This window comes from Pteronotus mesoamericanus, unplaced genomic scaffold (assembly GCF_021234165.1).
Source record: "Pteronotus mesoamericanus isolate MK-2021 breed Mesoamerican mustached bat unplaced genomic scaffold, CSHL_Meso_final contig_182, whole genome shotgun sequence".
NCBI classification, from domain to species: domain Eukaryota; kingdom Metazoa; phylum Chordata; class Mammalia; order Chiroptera; family Mormoopidae; genus Pteronotus; species Pteronotus mesoamericanus.
Window position 1 is genome coordinate 34,683,029 of NW_026555078.1, and position 24,320 is coordinate 34,707,348.

Below are 24,320 nucleotides of genomic sequence, written 5' to 3' on the forward strand. Positions count from 1 at the left end.
CAATATCTATTTAACACAGATCATAGTACATGTTTTTCTCTTTTCAAATTAATACTGTTAAGTCTTTTTTATTTCTGTAGGATAAATATCTAGAAATAAATTGATGAGTTGCAAGTTAACTTTAATCAAAATTGTCCTACCAAATGCTGTACTAATTTATTTATACTCCTATAAAAATTATCGAAGAATCTATTTCTTCACACTCTTACAATCAGTGGGTATTATCAAATATTTTAACCTCTGATGAATCAGTGGTCAATTTGCCAATAGGCAAAAAATATCTTATCAGTACATTTTTTGGTTACCTAGTTATTGGTGAGATTGAAGTGCCTTTCATGTAATTATTAGCTGTTTTAAAAATTTCTCCTTCTGTGAATTGCCCTGTCATATTTTCCCTGTATTTCTACTGTGTTGTGATTGGTAGAATCTTTTTATATACTATAGATGCCAATTATTTGTTTTTTTAAAAAGTTCCAGATATTTTCTCCCTGACCCTTGCCTATCTTTAGAGACATCTATTTTTTAGGTACTACAAAGGATAGTTTAAAAAAAATTTGGATTCAAATTTATCAACTTTGTTTTTTTGTGACTTGTTTACTTTAGGAAGTTCCCCTCACCCCAAGTTTATAAACGTATTTTTCTTTATTGGTCTATAATACTTCTGGAGTTTTAATTTTTAATGTTTAGCTCTTCAAATAACTTATATCTGTGAATGGTACAAAGTTGAGATCTTATTTTATTTTTCAAAAGTACAGCTCATTTTTCTGCCACTAACTATTGAATAATCCATCCTTCCTCTATGATTTGAAATGCTACCTATTTCATTTACTAAGTTCCCTTTTATGTATCGGTCTGCTCTGGTCAATTACATTGCTGTAAATCAGGAATTGGCAAAGCACAACCTGTGTGCTAAATCCAGTCTTCTGTTTGGTGGGTAAAGTTTTACTGAAATACAGCCCTGCTCATTTGTTCACATATCATCTATGGCTCCTTTCGTGCTACAAAGGCTGAGTTGAGTAGCTGAAGCAGAGAACACTTGGCCTCCAGAGCCTAAAATATCTACTATTTGGCCCTTTATAGAAAAAAAATTGCCAACCCTTGAGTCAGTATCATTAATAACAGAAACTCTACAGTGTGTTTTGCATTTGGAAAAGTAAATATGTTCTCACTGGGTTTATATTTCAAAAAGTTCTTGGCTATTCCTTATAAGTGCCTTTGCATGAATTTTACATTCAATTGATTATTGATATTGTTGTGTTTAAATGTACCAACTTTCTACTTGTTTTAAATTTGTCTTATTTGTTCTTTTTTCCCCTCTTTGCCTTCTTTAGGTTTAGTAATTTTTATCTCATGTCTTTTTGTTTTATTTTTAGTGGTTGCTTTAGATTTTATAGTATGTGTCTTTAAGCTATGATAGTCCACCTTCAAGTAATATTACATCACTTCAAATATAATATAAGAAACAATAGTAGAATACTACTTTCCATTTCCCTTTCCTGGTCTTTTTGCTAATATGGTCATACATTTTACTCTTTGGTATGTTACAAAATCTATAAAAACATTTTTATTTTTTGCTTTAAATAATCATTTTCTAAAAGAGATTTAAAATATGAAAAATTGTTTTCTATTTACCCACATATTTATCATTTATGGGGCTCTTTATTCTTTGTGCACATAAAGTTTTTCATATGGTATTTTCTTTTTGCCTGAAAGGCTTCTATTAATATTTCTGGTGCAGATCTGCTGGCATTGAATTCTTCTAGCTTTTGCAGGCCCGAAAAAGTTTTTATTCCGTTTTTCTTTTTGAAAGAGATTTTTGCTGGGTATAAAATTAATTCTAAATATTTAAAAAGACTTGCTTTTTAAGCTTTGTTAGGCAGGACCAGTGCAAACTTTAGTCTTAGAAAATACCCTTCTGAGTACTTCACAAGAAGCCACATGTATTACAAGGTTTTCACTCCAGGTGGTGGAAACACAAATTATTTCTGGCTCTATATGGGCTCCAGGACTGGTTTCGCCCTCTTCTCGTGGTTCTCTCCTTAACTCCAAATGCTTTCCCCACATATGTGTGCTGAACAGTACTCAGCTAGAGACCCCAGAGCAGCGTGTGCTCTCTCCATCTCTCCCTTCCGCCCCACCTCCTGCTGTGGCCCAACCGCCTGCTCTGTGCAGAGCTCACTTCCCTGGTACTCCACCCTGTGAATTCCAGTTTCGTTGCCCTCCCCGAATTTTTCCCTCCACCTTCTCAATTCAGGGAGACCTCGTTGTGGCCTGGAAGCTCTCTCCAGAACAGAAGCTAGGGCAATGATCACGCTCATCTTGTTTCTCTCCTTATGGGACTTACTCTACTGCATTGCCTATTGTTGAAGGTCTACAAAACATTTATATACAGTATGTATTTTGTTAACTCAGGTGAGAGGGTAAAACTGGCCCTTATTACTCCACCATTGTTAAAAATGTTTCATTTGGGGTTTTGAAATTGCTGGGGAAAATTGACATTTATATTATTGAGTCTTTCCTTTCAGGAACATGGTACAGTTTACTTACTTAGGCCTTCTTTTCGTTTTGCCAGTGGATTTTATGATCTTCCACATTCATATTGATGTAATGTTTATTAAAGGCCCCAATATGGGCTCTTTCACTTCTTTCTTAGTGCATCTTATTTGTACCCTGTAGCAGCAATTCAGATACAGTCTATGGGAGACTCTGGGGCTTCTGCCTCAAGTGGCTCCTAGATTCCTCCTCTTCCTCCCACCACTGTGGATCTGAAGGAGAGGGGGCCTGTGGCCTGAACTGTTGGCTTACGTCCTGATCACTCTTTCATGATGGCAGAGCAGAGCTGAGCAGCTGGACTGGGGCCTGGAGTCTGGACGAGAAAACCCTGGACACACCCCTCACAGAACCCCTGGGTTGTACAAACAGGTTTACAGCTTTTTCATGTTGGCATGGCTTGTCTGAGCTTTCTTTTTTTCCTCCTGCTTTTATTTATAGTTTGGCATGGGTGAACCCTGAGAAGTAAACCTTGCTGATTGAAGTACTGTCTATTGGGGGTGCTACCATCTCTATCTGATTGTGAGGTCCCCCACCTACCTTATCTGTATTCTGAGTCTCTTTGATTGATGGTTACTAATGCACAGGAAAAAAAACACCCTAATATTTCTGGGATAAACAGTCATTCATGAGCTAGTTAGGAAAGTTGGGGATATGTGTTCTAAATATCAAACAACAAATTTAGAAGGAAATTTGGAGCATAATTCCTTCCTAAATTGGGAACTGCCTATTCTTGTGAAATCCATCTCTTACCATAATGACAGTAATAAACTGGGGAGACCTTAACTGACTACAATTCACACTAGATGGGTAAACACTCATGCTGTAATGAGTTGGTTAATTATAGCTGTGTCATGTCTATAGATCTTCGATTAATCTCTTGAGAGTACATAAATCCATCACCTACAGTGGCTCACAGCTTCTGAGAACTTTTTGGAGGTCAATCTCCTCCATTAACTCAGAATGCATGTCTTAAGAATCAAAGGGTGCGGTGGAGTTTAGCTTATTTTCATTATACCTCTCTGTGTGGATCAACTAGTATGAAGCATCAGAGTAATGATGAGGCAAATACAACAGTGGCAGGGAGATTTTAAAGTATTTTACTATACTCATATAACCCTGACCCTTTTATTTAGCCAAACAGCCATATTCATATAAAGCCCCAGTCTCTAGAATGTGGGGGTATTCAGAACTTCCTGAAACAGTGAGTTTAGTGCCTCACTTGAATTCTGATTCATTCTCTGACAGCAATTTTTTTTCTGGCAGAAAAAAAAAATGTTACTCTTACAAAATGCAATATACCTGGATACTCTGGAGTTGCCACCCATCCCAAGTATGGACCATGCTAGTTCAGGAGCAGATAACCTGGTGGTTCTGTATTGCTTGGGCTTACCTGCAGACCAATGGTTTGCAGCTCTGACACATGCTAGTATCACTTGCAAAACTTTTATAGTACCATACCCACCCCACAACAAATCAGTCAGAGGCTCTGTTCTGTGGCCCAGGCATTGCTGTTTCTCATTCTCCTGGTCATTCTAACGTACACCAGGGTGGAGAACCACTGATAGACTAGTGTTCTGGTGGCCATTGTGCCAATATTCAAGGTATTCATGCAGGGTAGACTTTTAACTTATAATATAAAGCATAATTAACTCTTTAGTCTTCCCAAGGATATTTCCGAGTATGGCCAAACCACCTGTCCCCAGTATTTAGCTTAGGAGGTGACAACTGTGTGTGTGTGTGTGTCCTATTATTCTGCTTCCTACATAGCTTTTGAATTTCCCCCTTTTTCTCCTGCTGCCACATCTTTAGTTCATCTCTCTAGTCTAGCTGCTCTCTCCCCATTTTCAACTAGCACTGCTCCCATGATTTCTCAGACCTCAAAAAAAAAAAAAACCCAGAAAAATCTCAATGTCCTCATCTACGGGCACCCGAGGCCCTTCATGATGAGGCTGGAGAGTCTCATCAAGTCAAAGGCCCCTTGTGGGTCCTTGCAGAGTCCTTAATGAGCAGCTGTCTCCAGCTTTTAAGCCTCTGCCTGGACAGCTTGTACCTCAGCCCACCCTGCCAGAAGGCTGCCCCATTCAAGGCTCTTCTTCAAGTAAAACCTTCTCTGATCTTCCCAGCTCCTGTGTCCACCCTGTAGATCTTCACCGCCAAAGCGATACATAAATCTTGTGTATGTCAGGCAGAGAATGGGTGCTGGAAAAAAAAAAATAGTGCGTGAACAAATAAATTTCATTTAATGACACTATCAAAATTTTAAGTCTGCCTCCCCTATTAGATTCTGAGCTTTCTCTAAGGACAGTGGGTAACATGGTGTATGTAAGAGAAAAACAAAGGTTTTGGAGATGAGTTCGGGTTTAAAACTCCACTGTATCATTTAGTAGCCATAGGATCTTGGGCAAGTTGAAGAGTTTCCTCAACTACAAAATGAAGGTGACAGCTCCTTGAAGGGCTGTGAGGATTAAACTTGTGTGTAACATCAGACACATTAGTAGGCAAACAAGTATTTTTTTCCCTTGTCTCTAATTTACTTCCAGTTTACCACTCTGCAAAATTCACGAGTAACACCCCGCCAGAGAGCTTGTGTTTTGAATTTTATGCAACCAAATGACCAAATGGCTCAATTCTATAAAAGTACAATGTTTGTCAGATTTAAAAACCTTCCTCTCTTTCACCTTAGTCATCCAGGGCATATTATACTCATTATCTTATTTAATCCCCAGCAATCCTTCGAATTATTATTCCCACTTGTTTTATATTTATAGTCAAGAAAACAGGAGCGAAGAGCAGGTAACGGGGTTTTCTGTTAGAAGATATAGGGGCGTATCAGATGCTGTGTACGATCCGAAACTCTGGGCTCTGTCCTTCACGCCCCGTTGCCCTTACGCTCAGCCTGTGAATAGGTGCTTTTAAATGCAACCACTTAGTTTTTTAAAATTAAAGCCAACACTCCAATGATGACTGTTTCAAGGGCAAAATTTATAGTACAATCATTATTATTTTAACTAAAAAAAAAATATATATATATATTTAAATCAGTAGAGGCCTTGCAGCCCCACACTTTGGAACTGAATAGTGGCTCATGGTCACAACCTCTCACACTGGACTTAGCCTCTTGGAGCCTTGGTTCCTTCATCTCTCTAGCTTAAGAATAATAATGGTACCTGTCTTCTGGAAATGTGAGGATTAAATAAATTAACAAAGGAACTTCTAACACACATGGAGCAGGGTCTGGCACACGGCAGGGCTCGGCATTCTATCACTGGAACTTTAGGTTGTCCTTTAATGTGCTCTATTATAGGAGAGAACACAAAGAAAACATTCACTCTTTAATACTTTTTGTTTAATTGAGAACTCTAGTAACAAAAAAAAGCACTCAAAGACAAATAAAAAGTAACTTTATTGACTGTTAATCTTGCCATGAAATGCCTGTAAGAATAATTACAAAATAATGAAGTTTTTTTTTTTACACGCTTTTGGTACCATCCCGATATGATCATCCTTTCACAGAAAGGATTATTTACAGTTTATGTAGATATAAAGCTCACTGTTGCAAATACAAATGTAGAAGTGGAAGCAATATATACCCAATTGGTATACTAACTAGCAATGGACATTAACAAATGTGGAATAAATAACAGCTTTATACTTTTCTTTTTATTTTTTAAAACAATTTTCAAATACAAAAATGTAGGTATTCAAAATGTAGGATTTTCATATACATATATATAATTCTGCTGCAAACAGTGGATCAAAAAGCAAAAACGTCCTTAGCATGTTTCATTTTTGAAAACCCACAAGACTATTCATCAATCCAATTAGAAAGGAGGTGTGCAAAACCACCAACAGTGCTGGCAAAACCCTGAAGACTTGATTCTAGTTAAAGCAGAGAGAAAATAAAGTATAAAGCACTACCTAGTTAATAAATTTGCTTTTTTTCCCCTTGATGCTTGCAAGAAACACTAAAAGCTAAGGAAATGCAGCACATTATGATTTGGGCTCTTTACAGTCAAACTTCACCAGGACTTGTCCCTTAAGCATCTATAAGAAATGATGGATTATTTAATGACTTTTAAGTAAAATAGTCACTAGATGATCCTTTCATACTTCATCCTTTTATACAGAGACTGAGATAATTTTATACATTCTGGTATCTGAAACTTTGGTTCTTTCAAAATATTTAATAGAAGTAAAACAACTTCACAACTATAGAATTCTATAGAATTTTTTTCCTTTTAAAGTGTCAAGTTAGACTGATCTGACCAGGCTTCTTGTGTGCACACTGCCCTGCCACATCTGCGTGGGGACATGTGAAGGACAGCATGGGTGGAGCTTGTTCATGTTTTCTGCGTGTTTATAATACTGACTCCCATCCATGGGTAACACTGCATGTTCTGCTGTATCCTAAATCTATTTCTTTGTTACCTGAAAACTTAATTTTGTATAAAAATATGACTGTTTCTTTAGAAAATAATATATAGTTCTTTTTAATAAAACCTGGTAGGTAGAAAAAAATGGTATATCAAAATATGGTAAACAAATGTTTTAAATATGAAACCATTAAAAACATCGCATAGAAAGACATTGTGCTAAAGTACTCTCTTGAAGTGTGAGTAACATTGCTATTGTACATCTGAAGGTTAACAAATTCACTCTCCCCGCGTGGCTTCATTATATATCCTAACAGTAGTGGCAGTAACTATCTTAAAAACGGCCCTTTCTCAAACATTAACATTTTCTATATGCTTTTACTTCAAAATTAATAAAAAGACGGCCTTCTGATCAGTGGTTTTCAACTCTGCTGCATATTAGCTCCATATGGAATACTTTAGAAGAAGAGCAATTCCATTTAAGTCTCACCACAAGAGACTAATTCATTGGAGGTGGGACCCAGACTTTTTTTTAAAAAACCTTCCTAAATAATTCTATTATGCAACCAGGGCTGAGAATCACAGCAAAAAAAATACATGAGAAAATAGTCATTTTTAACTATATATGTCAACTGATTGTCTGTAGGTATCATTCATTCAATGACACATCCTCCATATTAAATAAGAAAAACCATGTATGCAAGATACTCATGGAAGGTTTAAACACATACAAACACACACAACCTCATGTATTTATATATGTATAATTACATATGCATATAGTTAGGGTATTTTTGGTTAAGCAGAAACTAGCATTACCATAATTTGTTCTTGATTTATAAAAATAAAACAACACTAAGCGCAAACATTTTCTAAGACACTGTGGTACTTTTAACAGAAACCAGTGTTGGAAACTCCACAGAATACAATATGACATGAATACAACTGATCTGTTACTTGGACGAGGAACTCGACTGAGTCCCGGAGCTTTCTGGGAGAGCAGGAGGTGGCCACGGCACTGGGCGTGGAGGAGTCGCCGCCATCCTAGCATGCACAGCCTCCTGCTTATTGCTTAACTCACGTCTGTCTGACCCTGGACGGCCCTGCGGTCACGTCCATCTCTTTGGCTTGCGAGAAGCACGTGGCTCGGACTGCTTCCTTAGCATTCTCTTTGGGACAGCCCCAGCGAGGCGGCAATGGCTACGGGCTTGGCGCCGTTCTCTCCAGTAAAAGAAGAGAGATTCTTTTCTCTCTCCTCCCTCAAAACATGAACATTTCATGAGGGAGTGATAAAAAAACAAAAACTGACAGGCAAAAAAATCTAACAATATCATTTCACATGATAACAAAATGGGATGTTACGTGTGATTGAACTAAAAAAACAAAACAATGCACAAACACACCATGTTTCAATATTCCGAAGGCTTAGAAACCAGTAAAGCACAATTCCTTCCAAAGGATCATGAACTTCCAGGCACTTGTCTTGCTGTACATTCTCTTTTACCTCTGCGTAATACTTAAAGTGCAATTGTCTCAAGGCTTTTATTTCCGTCACAAATATCGTAAAGAAAGAGCTGTGTTCTGGGTGAAGAAGATATGGCACAAGAAATGAGAGAGAGCTCATGGCTTTTGCAGCCTCTGGCCAACAGCAGGCTGCCGTGAAGCTGCACGCAGACATCCTTTATACAACAAACTCTGGAACTTCATCGTGCGTGAGATCCAGAGAAAAGTATTTGCTGGTTCTTTTGACTGGAAAAGCATCCTGGATGTTGACGCACTGCTGAGCCAAGCAGCTGTTGCAGTAGAGGCCTTCCTCGTCCAGTCCATGGCCACATCCAAAAGTGTAACTCTGAGCAGTGTCTTGACACAGACCAGCAATGCGCAAGAAGTCTTTCTGGTAAAGTCTGATGTCATCAAGGCTCAAGCTATGTCGATCGGTGGAAGTCTTTGGTTTTCGACATATAGTCTGCAAAACAAGGGAAGGCTGAAACAACTTCAAGAGTATAGGCTAAAGAGAAAGGTTAGCAATATCTGCCCTGTGAACAGAGGGCTGCAAAATTTATAAAGGGTTAACACATCCCTGTTTGTTAGAGAGGTTTCCAATCTGAGATACCTGGGCCCCTGGGAAGATAAGTATCAGTACCACTAATAACGATAATAGCAGCTAATATTTACTAAGTCTTTATTATGTGGTTGGCCCTGATACAAACACACTACATGTATTATCAACACATTTAATCTTCCTATTTGCCCTATGAGGTGAGTGTTGTTATTCTCCCCATTTTACAAGTGAATAATCCAAGGCTCAGAGAAGCAATGTGAGAGGAATCCAACTATTTCTAGCACCTCAGAAATCAAACAATTACCTTAAAGTAAGACTGTATAGGTAAAGATACTGTTTCTCTGTTTCTTTTTCCACTAGGATATGGCAATTCAGTGTAGCCAACGCTTTCATGCTGAGGTCTGTTATTACGTTAATAAGAAATGGGAACACAAACCAATTATTACTCAAGAAACACAGAGTGAAGAACTATTTTTCAAAAAGCCAGAATTCTTGGGTAGAAAAAATGATCTGAAGTGTTCTTGGTGCAGAGAAGGTTGGAGGCAAGTGCCAGGATTAAAGGCAGCGCTTGAACATCGCTAGAAGCCATATTCTGCCAAATGCTTCACACAGCAGGTAGCAGACTTTTGGAACTCATCCCAAGAGGTGGTGCTGGTTGAACATATATAAACAGGCTGAAAAATGGCTCAGATAATTACAGTAATAGGAGATACTAAATGGGTTATTTATGGAAACGAGGCATTGGATCTCTAACTTTCGCTGCTGAACATCACATTAGGAGACAAAAGTAACAGGAGGAGAAAACAGGGTCTGAGCCCAACAATATTTTACTAGGCAGTGTCACATCTGAGCACTCCCTGAAGATGACAGCCCCTTGTACTAACGTCATCTTCTCAGGCACTGGTGTGGTTTCACACAGAGAATTCATTAGGTCTTCACCACAAACCCTCAAGGGAGGCACAAGGGTGCTCTCCCCACTTTGTAGGAGGCCTCTGATCCTTAGCTGTGCCCCCAAAACATTTATGTACAACAGCTCACACTTAGTGGCCCAGCAAGGGGGCAAACCCAGCCAGTTTGACTCTGGAACTCGTCTGCCAAATCATCATGGTACACACACAGCTTTACAAATCACTCACTGGAGCTTTCAGAAAACACTTAATAAAATGTCATTTCCCATTATGACTAGTTAAATGGAAGTTAGAGGGAAAAAGGGCAAATGGGAAAAAAGAGAGAAAAATGTAGGAGACGAAGACTGCCAGAATGTAAGAGAAAAAAAAAAAGAAATAAAAGAAACACATAGAAGAGAGAACCCAAGAAAAAGGACATAGGAGACAGAGTACTCAGAAAATAGAGGCAAATATAAGTTGTACAAATGCTGCAACAATGAGTATTAAAGTATGTTAATTTATCTCTACCTTTGACATTTTAACAGCCTAACCAGCAAACACATGTTATCAAATACTCTCCCTCAGCAGACTTTGAAAATTTACTCTGAACAGAAGAATCAGAGTACGAAACCCTTCCGTCCCAGCACACCAGACGAGTTGCTTTGGTCACTCAACACACACACACTCAACTGAAATCTGAACACTAGAGGCTTCCCATCTACAAAAAGTGTAAAACTTAAGTACATAATTTATCCAAAAACAAAATCAACTCAAAGATAAATGGAACTAGCAACTAAAATGGAAGTAAGTTTGGAATAAAACTATGATGTAAGAATCATTTCCTCAGGATTTTTAATATTCACCTCTTTATATAAATATAAATTTTAAAAGTTCCTATTTAAAATTTTCAATTCCTTTCATACCTGTGGAAGAGAATCAGTACTCTGGCCACGAAGTTTTACAACTGTTTCTGAGGAGCTGGAGGTGGAAGAACCAATTTCTTTCACAATCAACCCTAAACAAAACAGATGGAAAAAAATGAAGACTTCAAATTATTTATACCTCTGGCCACATATCTATACTGCTAAAAATGAAAGATCAAATGTTAATCATTATTGGAAAATCTCAGTGACTCTTCAGCGGTGGACAACCAGAAAGGAACACACTTTATCTCAGATCTTACAGTAAATGGTGGTAGTCGGGGGTGGGGAGTGTGTGTGTGAGATGAATGTGGGGTTTGAATATAGAAAGGAGTTTAGAGCTTCAATTTTCTAAAATAAACTTCTAATTAAGCCATTTGGATGAAGTCAGTATTACAAAGGCCACAGGAGTAAAGCAGTGCCTTTATGACACTCCTAAAGTTTCCCCACCTTCCACAGAGCAGCGCCTTTGAGCGGATCCCCGCCGGAGCAGGGACGGCCCTCCAGGCCCGGCTCCGCTCAGATGTGCGGTGGGCAAGTGCGAGGGCTCCGGCCTCTGGAGTCACACAGACCTGGGCTGCCACTCGGCCCAGACATGGAACTAGCTGTGTGTGCTGGCCAGTTCCTTATCTGCCCTTAGTCTCAGTCTCCTCTTATAAAAGGGGGCTGGTACCAGCACCTATCAGCGAAGTTATGGTGGTTAAAGGGCACATGCATGATGAAAGCGCGAGGCACAGAGCCTGTGTGTGGAACATGCGTGGTTCACGGGAGTTCTTCCGGGCCGACGGGGACAGGTGGCCCATCCCTCCTGCAGCCAGTCCCACTCACTGGTCACAGGCAAACATGGGAGGCCACAGTGAAGAGTCAATTCTGGATCTTTAGGATCAACAGGGTCTCAGTCATCCCAGAGCTCAGGGGCAACCTGCCAGTATTTGGAAACAAATCCAGGGCTGAAACTGCCTTATGACTGGCATGTGAGTGAAGGTAAAATTGCCAATAAGAACTGGAGACATAAAGGAAGACCTTGCAAATAAATGAAGCAAGTGGGTCAAGTCCCAGATCCGTAAGGCCAAATGGCTTCAGTACCTTACCATCTTATTTAAAAACCAAAAAAAAACTCCATCATGTGATTTTTATTCAGCCATTGCTACTAACCTGCAGAAATAACTTTTTGTGTTAAATGCTTCCCTTATATGCCCTTCCCACAGCCACTTTTGTGTATATTGTTTTAGACACACATACACGCGCACGCACAGGAGCAAGAGTGTGCTATCTGTGCACCAATAATGTGCATATAAGTTTGTATTTAACATATGTTGAAATACATTTGTAAAGAAAAATTTAATACAATAAAGCAAATGGGTAAAAATGGGGGAAGTTGGGTGTAAGAACACTGAGTGCAGTTAGACCAACCAGCCTGCTGAATCTTTTGTTGGTCAGGCAGTGATTCCCTGCAACCACTGGCGGCTCTGTTGCGGGTGGAGTGTTCACAGGCCAAGGTTCTGCTGGGCTAGCAGATGGAACTCCGCAGTAAAGGCTCCTCATGCTCTTACAGCGTAAGTGCCAGGAGGGCGGGGACTGGGTGCTGGCCTTATTCACCTCTGACCCTCCACCCGTGCGCAGAGAGGCTCACCACCAGGACTGTGGGTCTCACAGGGCGATGCAGTCACTCTGGTCCGAACAGGGTCTCTCAAAGCTCTGAGGGACCTAATGATAAGCACTGGGGCCACCTGGACAGTACTGGTTCCTAAGGCATATTTCTCTGAAGAATAGAGGCTCATTCATGACATGTGACAAAAACAGAAGTAACTGAGGTTTAAAAACAAAACCCATTCTGCTCCTATATTTGAAAGATAACATCTTTCGCTTGATAGAAATATGTATTTTAGAATATTATAGAACCCTGTAATAATAGGGTTAGGGTGAAGGCATGTTTTCTATAAGAATTCATCAAACATGGAATTTTTTAAAAAGTGTTTTTTTATGTCAATCTTTTTTGAAACTTTTTCCTCCAAATTCCTGTACTTAGTATAATATACTGGGAAGAAACCAAACAAACCTGGAGACCCAACTTCTCTTTCTAGCCATGTAGCATCTGTCCTCTCTCATCTCCTGGTTTTCTCAACTATAAAAAGGAGGAGGCTGGTCTAAAGGGTCCCTGAGGACCCTTCCAGATGTATTATAGATGTATTATATAATTTTCTAATTATCATTTAAAATAGTGAAGGAGAGAGAGAGAAAACCCTCTTTTACAACTTTGTCCAGAGCAAGTGGTAGAGGATGCCGCTTCCCAATCCTGGGAGCTTCCCTCCCCTCCCCCTTTGCCTCCCCACCAAGAGGCACTCAGTCCTGCAGTCGGTAACACTGACTTGGACAGGCTCCAGTTCCAGCCCTGTCTCTGGTCCAGTCCCACCCCTTCTATTTTCGGAGCCACTGATTCTCAGTCCAGGACAATCCGCTAGCTAAGGAGAGCTTCCCGCGAGCTCACCGGAGTGTCCATTCAGCTTCCGCGACAGGAGCATGTCCTCCGTGATGTAGATGCACATGTCTGGGCTGACTTCCAGAGACTCAGCATTCATCTGCTCCAGGTCCCTGGGGTCATCTACCAACATCTCTATTTCTGACACAGAAAAAGGAAAAGACATTTAGTTACATAAAGGGAAATGACCACCATAAGTCATAACCACATTCTGAGGAAGGCTATGTAATTATTCATATTTAAAAATAAATTGGCTAAGGAGACTCTGCAACAGTCCACTCTAGGGACAATTCTCAATTAGATGCCATTTGCTCTCCTTCTCATGGGATTGCCGACAAGTCTCGTAAGTGGCACGATCTGACTCTCGACTACTGTGCACTCCTTAAGAAAGAAGAGCTGTGCTACCACGCTGCAATGACAGCGCAAACCGAGACTGATGGGTCCCTTGCCTAATGCCAGAGCAGATGGCCGACACAGAGAGCATGAGGAGTTCATGAAGCTCCCCACTGCCCACAGCTGCCTACTCTTGGTGCATTTAATGACTCAGTTTGAGATCCACATGAATTCTGCAGTAACCAGATACATGTTCTGCAGTTTTCCTTAACAGAGTATCTTTTCCCCAAACCTGAATGCTATAGCAATTATTTGACAAAGAAAAATAATTAAAAAAAGATGTATACAAGTGCTAAGTTTGGTGGGTATAGGCTGCAGGTCTCATCTATTTCCTTTATACAGAGTCAGGCAGCCACGTGCTGTTTCCTTTGTACTCCCTAGCATTCTGGTGACACTAGAAGTATTTAAGAAATCATAACTAATCAAATGACCTGGGCTCAAACGCTTCCTTTTCTTATTTTTGGCAGAAATTCAAGACACTTATGCCACTATCATTGAGTCTAGTCTGTGTCCTGACCAATGCTTATTTCATCTGGAAATCAGAAACGAAGACCCGAGGGCGGCAGGACTAACGTCTATTCACTTCATATAAACCACTAACACTCAGGATACACAACCATCCAGCCCTGTGGTAGCAAAGGATTATGACTAGAGGGATGTTTTGTTCGCAAACACAAACAACTGAACCAAGTTGTTGGGGAAGATGGCAAGAAAACGCTTTCTCTACTATTACTTCTTGGTTATTCTCCAGACACCAAGTCTATAGAACTCACACTTGGGAGAGAAAAAACAAAACTAGGAGAGAAAAAGAAGAGAGCCAGTGAGGACGAGTCAGCACTGTTAGCTTGGAGGGCCTGGGGGAAAGGTTACCATCGTCCTGTGAGTCCTCCTCCAGCCGGTCCTTGCCGCCACTCTCTACCCCTGAGGTGTGGGAGCTGCCGTGGCTGGTCATTGAGCTGCAGGTCTTCAGCTTGCGGTGGATGGCACTGCCGGAGTAGCTGTCCTCTGGCCCCGTGTCCCGGGGCTTGGTGTCTGCCTCGATGCCCGAGGTGTGGGAACTGCTGTGGCTGGCGGTGGAGTGACGAGACAGGCGCTTATGCTTCATGCTGCCTGCGCTGCTCCCGCTGGCCCGGGACCGCTTTTCCAGCTGGTCCATGTCAAGGTCCAGGTTGTCGCTGATATAAGATTCCCGGTACTGCTTCTTCTCTGTGTAGTAAGGAATACAGCTCGTCATTATACTCAGCCAAGACAGAAGGAATGGTCGGTGAGCTCAAGTGAGTCATCAGGCCAAGAACAAGCACAATTCCACACTCACAATCTAGTGCCTGGAAAGTGGTCCTAATTCTGATAGGCTCTCCACTTAAGAACACTGCAAAATGAATAAAAACCAGGACAACACATTCGAGGGGACTACTTAAACTACTTAAAGAGTTTTAAAGCTTCAAACACTATTGAAGAGTGCTACTTGACCGACCACCTCTTGTCAGCAATCTGTTACTGGTCCACAGTGACATAAGTTCAGTAATTGAGAATAAATGTTTAGAAAGTTTTAGAGCAATGTGACGTTGGCATGACAGCCATTAATGTGATTTTATATTTTGCAAAAGTATCAGTCCAAGGGAGATTAGGAATTTTAAAAACCTGGTCCTTCCCCACAGATAATTTTAGAAGCACTGCTATAGGAGACTGTTTAATAAATATAATTATGCTAATTGCCATTCATTTTATTTGTTCATTTGTTCAATTTGTTCCATCGTTTGCTTAGCTCTGTCAAATACAATTTAAAGTAAAACTAGTCTTCTGAGAATTTCTTTCAAAGAATTCTAAAATTTAGATATACATTAATGAAGATTGCTTTTCTCCATTTGGCTGAATTAGTGAGGCTTTGTCATCTATTTTAGAAAACAGTAATCACTACTGGTTTGCCAGTTGGCCTCTCATTGGTGAAAATGTTCTTTAACATGCCAGCGCTGTTCTTTAATGCAAACACAATAGAGGAAAATCCCTTTTATCAAATGCTAAACTAGCCCTTATTACATTAAGGCACAAAGTTACAACTGAGGTGCAGGTGTACAACTGATAAAAAATATCATTTTGTGTGCTTCACGTCAGACATTTAAAACAAAAAAAGTTTAGCTCCCTTGTATTTTTTAATACTGATGAAAAATAACACAGAACAATGCTAAAAATGGAAAGTGCATTTGGGGAACGTTAAGTTGATATTATCTCAGAAACTGCTAACTAGTAGACTAATTAGATTCTTAGGGGGCTGATAATGGATTTAATTATCTTGTTTTTTGGTTAAGTAAAAACACTTGCACTGCTGATGTCTGAGTCCAGCCCTTAAGTATAATCGCCACAGGATCCCTAGAGAGGGACTGAGCGGCAGCAGAAAGAGAAGCTATGTCTTCCAGGACGCATGATAGAAAAAACGCTCACATAGGCTACGGGTTCACTTCTGGGCTCCAGCCACTCACGTCAATTCTAAGGAGTCAGGCTAAAACACAAAGGCATGTGCGTGTGGTCACAGAGAAAGCTGACTGGAGCTAGGGCATCACAGCCCAATGCACACATTACTCAGACAAAAGAGCATCCACCCCCTTTTTTAGAGCTGGATGGGGTTCCAGTGATTCCCATTTTCTGAAGGCAATACGGGTTGAGATGAAGATGAGAGCTAAAAGCATTTACAAAATTCTCATACAGTTTCTACTTACTGTAGTTTCAAATAATAGATAGCCATGTGACCCTTGAAAGGGTGGTAAGTGAAGAGAAAAAACAGTAAAAAAAGAAAAAAAAGAATTTCTACAGGGCGTTGGAGTTCTAAGACAATTGGGAATTGCAGATATACTAATTTAAAAGATTTTCTACCGCTTTACAAACAGTCCTTTTAATCCCAACTTCCAGGCAGGTTTGGAGCCAACCCTAGTCCTTTCATACTCACTAGCACAGCCACTGAAAGACAAGCACTCGCCAGCCTGCTCTCTTCCTGACAGGCGCTTAGTGTAAATCTACTTCCTGTCAAAATGTCAGCGCAGCCTTGGTGCTGCTCCACAGGGTGGCTCCTGTTCCCTTCATAGCGAGTACTACTCACTTAGGGGCTCCCAACTCTGCGGGCCGCATGCGGTCCAGGATGGCTATGAATGGGGCCCAACAGAAAATCCTAAATTTACGTAAAACCTCTTTTTTTTTTTTTTTTTTTTTGCTCATCAGTTTTCATTAGCGTTTGTGTATTTAATGTGTAGCCCAAGCCAACTCTTCTTCCAGTGTGGCCCAGACACACCAAAAGGTATGGACAGCCCTGACCAACCCTCTGCAAACATTTAAGAGCTTCACACCACCCCGTTACAAACAGAGGGAAATGCTAAAACAATTCAGAAATCGGTATAAGAAATGCAAAACACAATCTATCATCCCCCTAGCATTCACTGGTGTCAACAGTGCAGACGGTCAACATGCCAGTGAGTTTTATTCCCTCTGTGGTGAAAGCTCAGAGACCACAAAGTTTTCCATTCGCTATTTTAGAATGTAACGCAGTCAATATGACTTCTGGATATATGACCTGAGACTAAGCTCCAGCTACTGAATAAAGATGGGTTAAAAATTTTTAATGACAAAGGCATTTCTTCTCTTCTAAATACTGTGGAAGGATTCTTGTGATCATTTTCTACCATAAAATGCTAAAAAAGTATTTTAGACAAGCTAACTCTAAATTAAATTTAATTAAGAAAAATAAGATTCTTTTTGTGCTGCTTTTTTGCTAAGCCAATGTTGAGAAAGGGTTTCTGTTTTTAAAAAAGATGAAGTCCGTAAGTGTGGGTGAGATAACTGGATTCAGGCCAAGGCTGGTCCAGAGAAACTTAATTTCAGGTTTTCTTCAGGCCTGGAGGGATCTGAGTAGAAGAAATTAAATATGTTTTCTTTGGAAGAGGGAAAAAAAGATGTTCCCTCGAAATTTATCTGTACTTACCCAAATAAAAAATCCAATTTATAACTTCTTCACTCCTTCATTGCTCTACACACATAAGCCTTCAAATGCACTTGGTACTATACTTGGTAGTTTACCTTAGACCTTATGGTTCCTTAATTCTTATAGACTCTAAAAAGCTCCCCTTAAAGTCACCTAAACAAGAATTTGCTAAAATGCTGCAGGCAGAGAGCTGATGGAATAAATGAACTTCTCAAGGCACCAATTAGGAATGAGGCTGATTTGGCAAATGATGGGCTCTGCACCTAAGTAACTCACCTACCTATTCTCCCAAGTTTCCCTGGCACTCTGTCCCGTCTGAATTCTTTTTAATATTCATGTCAGCATCAGAGAGACATATTTGTTATTCCAATGAGTCATCAGAGGGAAGAACTGGCAGTCTGGGGCGAGGAAGCCAACACACCTGACAATTTCACCCATTCTCTCCAAAGACAGACACAGCTTGGTGGCAGACAGTGGGAAATGATTCATACTCTAATCACTGCTTAAATTACAGTGACATCTCCAAACTGGGTCTCATTTAGATAGAGACAGCTTTTGAAAGATATCAATGTGCAAAACTTTATAAGGTTTTTTGCTTGTTAAGAGAGAACAGGCATTTGCCTTGTTTCTGCAGGAAAGGTGGGCTAGAGATGTCCAAGTTTGTTTCAGATGTGAACCTAAGATACAAATCTGCATCCTAATGGTCACACAAATGCCTGAAATCTACTAATCTCATTGAATTACTGAGAATTAGTGCAACACTAATTTGCAAAACAAATTGAAAACATTAAAAAATAAACAAATATGCAAAGTAGCATTTTGGGGAATCAGAAGTTGGAGTGTTAAAAGGAGAAACCCCAGGGTGCTGTAACTCAAGACGAAGGGCTAACCAGGAGCTTGGTATTGTAAAGCTGAAGCCTGCTATTAGAAGCCCTATTCCTGCTTTCTGCTTCCCCTCCATGTGTCCTCTTTTCAGGGCCCAGGATTCTGGTGCCCCGAATAGACTGCTCAATTCTGTGTCTCGGCAAAGCCCCTAAAGGACTGGCGGAAAAACCCTCAAATACGAATTTCTCTCTCCTTCGTTTGTCATTCTTGCTAAGGCAGATTTGGGGGCCTCCCTGCAGTCAATAAGAGAAATTAGACACATCCCTGTGACCCGCCTCATTGGAAGGAATTTCAGATTGCCCGCAGATAACAGAACCCAGGTGGATCAGGGTATATACAGAGCTCTGAGATGCAGATAAACCTTGACCCAAACCTTCACGTGGCAGCTTTTTGCAAGGATTTTCAAGCCAAGTGTGGGATCATTTAAAGAGGCTGTACTCAAGGGGTAGCTGAACGACAGGGATAACCTCAGCTATTTGGGATAGGTATGGCTGGTGGTCAAGGCTATCCCTTGCCTTCTGACACAGAGCTGAGATGTGAATGGGAATGCGGCACTAAATCTGGAGAGGCCCAGTCTCCAAATCCCACTCTTCAGGAGCTCAAAGCTCCAGTTCATGGCAGCCATAGAGTAAGGGGTGCGGGGTGGCAAAGGCACCATTTGCTTCCCCATCTGAGACCCTGCGATACCTTCATTTTCCTCCAGCTTCCGAATGTGGCGCAGGACAGGCTGCAGATTCATGTAGAGGCGGTGGCTGTTGCTCAGCAGCTGCAGGAGGTGTCTGGAGCGCATGGGGCACCCCGTGTAGTATATGAGCTTCCTGGCTGAGGGCAAGCCATCTGGCAAGATCTCAAATTTCTTACCCTGTGGAGGGAAGGCATACATTGGATTCGGGAAGAAAAGCCTCTGATTTGCCAAGGTCCCTTTCATTTTCTATTTAGTAAGGAAAACTGCAGATTCAGAAATAGATGTGCAGTGGGTCCTCAAATAATGTTGTTTTGTTGTAACACTGATGAGCTGCTGCAGGAACTTAACTCTTGTTAATATTAATTAGCCTATGTAGAACAGGTTTCATGATACATCATTTTGCTTAAAGTCACTGAACCTGTTGATGACTTTAAGTGAGGGCTTATTATACAAAGTTCCATTCAAAATTTGCTGAACATAAATTACCATGTTCCCTATCAAATGTACCACAGACAGAGGATTACCAGAAATTCAGGAAAGTGTCTAGCAAGGGTCTTCTGGTAATCACGGACTGGGTTTCCCTGGCTGGTCTGGCCATTTGTTGTGTAGAAGGGAAGGGAAGGGAGGGGGAGGGGGAAGGGAAGAGAAGAGAAAAGAAGGACCCATCAGGACAGCACCCTCAAATGCAATCCCAACACCTTAACTCAGCAAGCAAACAAATTTTAGAAGCGTAAGGCATTCAGATACTTGTTAAACACTTGCCATGTGCCAAACACTGTGCTAGACACTGAAAATAACAGTGAACAGGACAGACAAGGCCTCTATGCTCTCGGAGACACATTCTGGTGGGACAGATGGTAAATTAACACATAAAATAATTATAGTTTATGATAAAATCTGGGAAGGAAATAAATAGAATTATGATAGTGGAAAATACAGGATACCTATTAGGGTTTAGAAAAAAATATAAAACTTCTCTAGTTGGATAAAAGAGGGAGCTGGAAGCTAGAGGGACAGAGAGAGGGATAGGACAGGAAAGTGAAAGCAGAGACATAACCAGTGTTAAGTGTCTATCGACTGAGATATAAAGAATCTCATTCTTTAAATATGGGATCATTAACATAAAGTTCAAAGTTGATGGTGAGAGTTTCGTAGCATTCCTTACAGTTATGGAATGTTATGAATTACTTTCACTTTGCCATTAATGAATAGCACAGCAGAACTACAAAAAGGAAAATTCCAGACACAATCATTCTCAGCCAGAGGGGAGAAGTCAAGCAAAGGGGGAAGCATATTCTAACTTGGAGCCATTACAAAGCAATGTGGGTTTCTCTAAGTCAGACATGAAAATTTTCACCTCTGGACTTTAACTGATACTTAATGAGCACTAAGCGGATATTAACTCATTTATCCTCACAATAAGTCTATGGGGAAGAGCTAATTATCCCCATTTTTAAATGAAGAAACTTAAGGCACAGACAGGCTAAGTAATTTGCTCAAGGTCAGGGCTAGACTGGCTGTAAGAAGACTCATCTGAGAAGCCTGACAAAGTAGATTTCTATTCTGCAACCTACAGCCAGTGAATCAAAAATCTCTAGGATAGGAGAATGAGGCACAAAAATCTGTATCTTCAAAAAGCTCCTCAGATGAGTCTGATGCAAAATTAGATTCAGGAACCACTGAGTCCAGGACCTGTAAAACACTCGATTTCATAAATGTATTTTATTACTAATTTGGGATATGAAAGGAGCAAATATGATAATAATTTGCTCATTTCTGAACAGCTCAGATACTTTCACAAAGAGCTGGAACAAAAGAGAGCCCATGAGGAGGAGGCGGGTCAGGCCTCACTTAATGTATGAGTAAAGTGAAATCAGATTGAACTGTGCCCAAGTAATTAAAGTAATGTAAAGTCAGGAACAGGTCTTTTGACTCACAGAGCAGTGTGGAATCAGTACCCAAATTCTATCTGGCAATTTGGCCCTTTATTTATATAGGCCATCCTCTTTATGGGAGAGAAGCCCATGTGTACAAATCTTTATCTTCCTCCTTTCTTTGTATATTTTTTCAGTAATTTTTGAACAAATCATGGATTTTAATGACTAGTAGATAGACACACTATTAACTATAATTCTTTGAACCCTATTAAAACATGGATATAGCTGCAAAGTAAAGAGTGAGCTGGAAATGCCCTGGCTGGCGTGGGTCAGTGGACTGAGTGCCAGCCTGAGAACCAAAGGGCCGCCAGTTTGATTCCCAGTCAGGGCATGTTCCTGGGTTGCGGGCCAGGTCCCCACTGGGGGATGTGTGCGAGGCAACCACACATCAATGTTTCTCTCCCTCTCTCTCCCTTCTGTATAAAAATAAAAAAGTAAAATCTTAAAAAAAAAAAAATAAAGCTGGAAAAATCATGCATTTGCTCTAACCAACAAAAAAGTATACTATTCTCAATATTCTAAAAATCAAAGTATTTTCCTGTTAAGAACTCTAGACCTTTCTTTATAATGATGAGTTTAAATGAGTCAGATATTAATAGAAACATCTTTTTATATCACCCTTTATTCCTTGTTCAAAAGAACTGGCCAGCCCCCACACTAACAGTAACTTACCCTGTGATTACGACTTACTATTTTCTAATCTCTCTGCTTTACGCTTTTAAAATAATTCTATTTGATGAACTCATCTTGTTACATTTCTACTGCAAGCAGAATAACTTAGGGTAGTGTGGCAAAGACCAGGCACAAAAATTAAAATTAGTAATTTATTTTGCTATGAGATCCTTTAACTTTAGGTTCACCACTGATGAGTGACAAGGATTACAGCACATGGATAAGAATGTAAGAAAGCTATCTTCATCATCAACTTTTAAAAAACATTAACTTTTGTGTCTGGGACAGTATTGTTTTAAAAAACAAATGACAAAAAACCTTCAAAAACAAAAAAGTGACTCATTTATTTTAGTCAGTTATTTTGAACTTACCACAAACACCAACTTCCCAACATTTGTCCAGGGGAAATCATAAAGTAATTGTTTCTCTTCATCTAAATTCTGTGGAAAGAATTACAATGTATATAGAGTTAGTGATGGAACTGACAGACACTAAAATGGCTCTAATTTATCTCCCAGAAAACGAAAATACATTAATTAAAATCTGAAAGAGGTCCTCAACTCTCTTTGGAGATGTGCAGACAGTAATTAAAAGATTAGTGATACAATTCTGCAACTTCTAGTTCATGAGTGACTGTATTAACTGGCCCTTTTAAGGCAAGCTTTTCTCTTTTGGCCTATCCCTAACTTTAAATAAAGTCCAAAAGGCTCAGGCACTCACAAGATGAGATAAGGTACTCAGACTTTCATAGCTGGATATTTTGCCCACATTAAATACAAGATATCCTTATATTCTTCTAGGCTCACAGAAAAAGGAGTTTTCATCCCCCTTGTCGATGGCTATAGGACAGCACCATCCCACCTACTTATTCCAGGCACAAGCTTTATCAAAAAAGCATACGGAAATTAAAACATCTGGTCAGGTACTGTATTAATATCATCTTTACACAGTTATAAATGCTCCAGGGTAAAAGAGTACACTTTAAGTCACACACAAAATGTTTGGCTCTCTCTCAGTGATAAAAACGTGGGCCAATCTTTGGCTTTTTGTTTTCTGTGTAGAAGACGTATTACTAACAAGGTTTAGACTGCGTCACATTGTCTCTCCCACGTCATCCACATCAGTGGTAGACAAACAGGAAGTAATGAGCAATCCATAGCCACCAATGGATCGGTGAACCTATCACAGGACCACACAGGCATACTGTCGATTAAGACAGAGTAGATACTGTTTGACACTTCTCTCACTCACTAACCTGGAAAATCTGTATTCCCCGCATGGTCAATCCCAGGGTCAGAGAAGCTTCAATTTCCCTTTTATCCTGTAGGAATTTTATTAAAAAAGGACATTTTTCTTCAACAATAAACAATTCAGCACCAAAGAAAACAAAGAGAAATTTCAGAACTGGCAAGTTTTTGACTTGAAATAACTGTCTATCTTTTGAATCGCTAGTTTTCTACAAGCTTTAAGAAAATCATAAGCACATGGTAAATCAATAATTGTATAGTCTATATTTTTAAATCCTTGAGAGTTAAAAGCTCTGTTACTGTTTTCACTATGTTAAATATAATTTCATATCTGACAATATTCTACGTATGTTTTCAGTAACTCCTGAAAATAAGCCTATTTTTGCTGCTTTCGCATCATTTCTTTTTACCTTCCATTTTATACCTAAGAAAAGTATAAGTACACTTTTGTGATAGAATCTTAAATCTAATGTCACAGTTAAATTCTGAGAGGCACTAGACTAGACTTCATATGTTTCAAACTGGTCACACCTTTCGGCTCAGAAGCTAAAATTAGAGGCCAAAATGCTCCAGGGTCTCTCATGAGGACAAGTCATAAAGCTGTAAAAGTTTTATATTTGGTTAGTTTTTTTAAAAAGTACTTATTTTTAAAATGTTCTATTATTACTTGCCAAAATGATATACATTCTACTAGCTAAACGATAAACTGTAAAAATAAAGTACAACTATATAAGGAAAAAAATTCTGCAATTAAAATGTACTCAGAAATTTGGCCACATCTTTTAAGTGCTTATCTGCAATAAGTTGATGTAAAATATAAAGTTTAAAATAAAAGATACATAAAATTACTAAGTAACTACTTTTGCTATGAAATTTCTCAGTAAAAACAATAAATGAATATGTACAGATCCTTATCATGTTCAGTGCCAGTTTGCCCATGAACATGGTAAGAAATATTTTTAGAAAGCATATCCTCACCAGGCATAGAAAAGAGAAGATATAGCCTGTTTTTACCTTTTTTAGGCTGTTTTTTTCTAACCAATATTTTTTACATCAAGAAAGGCAAATATAGTAAGAGAAAACAATCCATCACTATGAGTTTAGGCCAATTATCCTTTTCAAGGCTGTTCTGTTGCTTCCTGAAATGAGATTGTGCTCATAAAAATGCTGGTTGTGCGTGTATGAGTGTTCAGTACTGAAAAGGGAGCACAGAATTTTTTTTTTTCCAGAAAGTTTCCTGTCCTCCATCTGCCTTATTTC

General features: G+C 39.7%; 1 protein-coding gene across 3 annotated transcripts in view; it reads right to left on the bottom strand.

Moving 5' to 3' along the window:
* Positions 1-5,976: 5,976 nt before the first annotated feature.
* FRMD6 (FERM domain containing 6) overlaps positions 5,977-24,320 on the bottom strand; it is a 73,253-nt gene continuing 54,909 nt past the window's right edge. For all 3 annotated transcript variants that reach the window (XM_054567575.1, XM_054567576.1, XM_054567574.1), the window contains 7 exons: positions 23,069-23,134; positions 22,185-22,253; positions 19,207-19,381; positions 14,538-14,873; positions 13,284-13,415; positions 10,799-10,890; positions 5,977-8,892 (listed from right to left, as the gene is read on the bottom strand). In XM_054567575.1, coding sequence (XP_054423550.1) covers positions 8,608-8,892; positions 10,799-10,890; positions 13,284-13,415; positions 14,538-14,873; positions 19,207-19,381; positions 22,185-22,253; positions 23,069-23,134 — 1,155 coding nt within the window. In that variant the 3' untranslated portion in view covers positions 5,977-8,607. The remainder of the gene's footprint in view (positions 8,893-10,798; positions 10,891-13,283; positions 13,416-14,537; positions 14,874-19,206; positions 19,382-22,184; positions 22,254-23,068; positions 23,135-24,320) is intronic.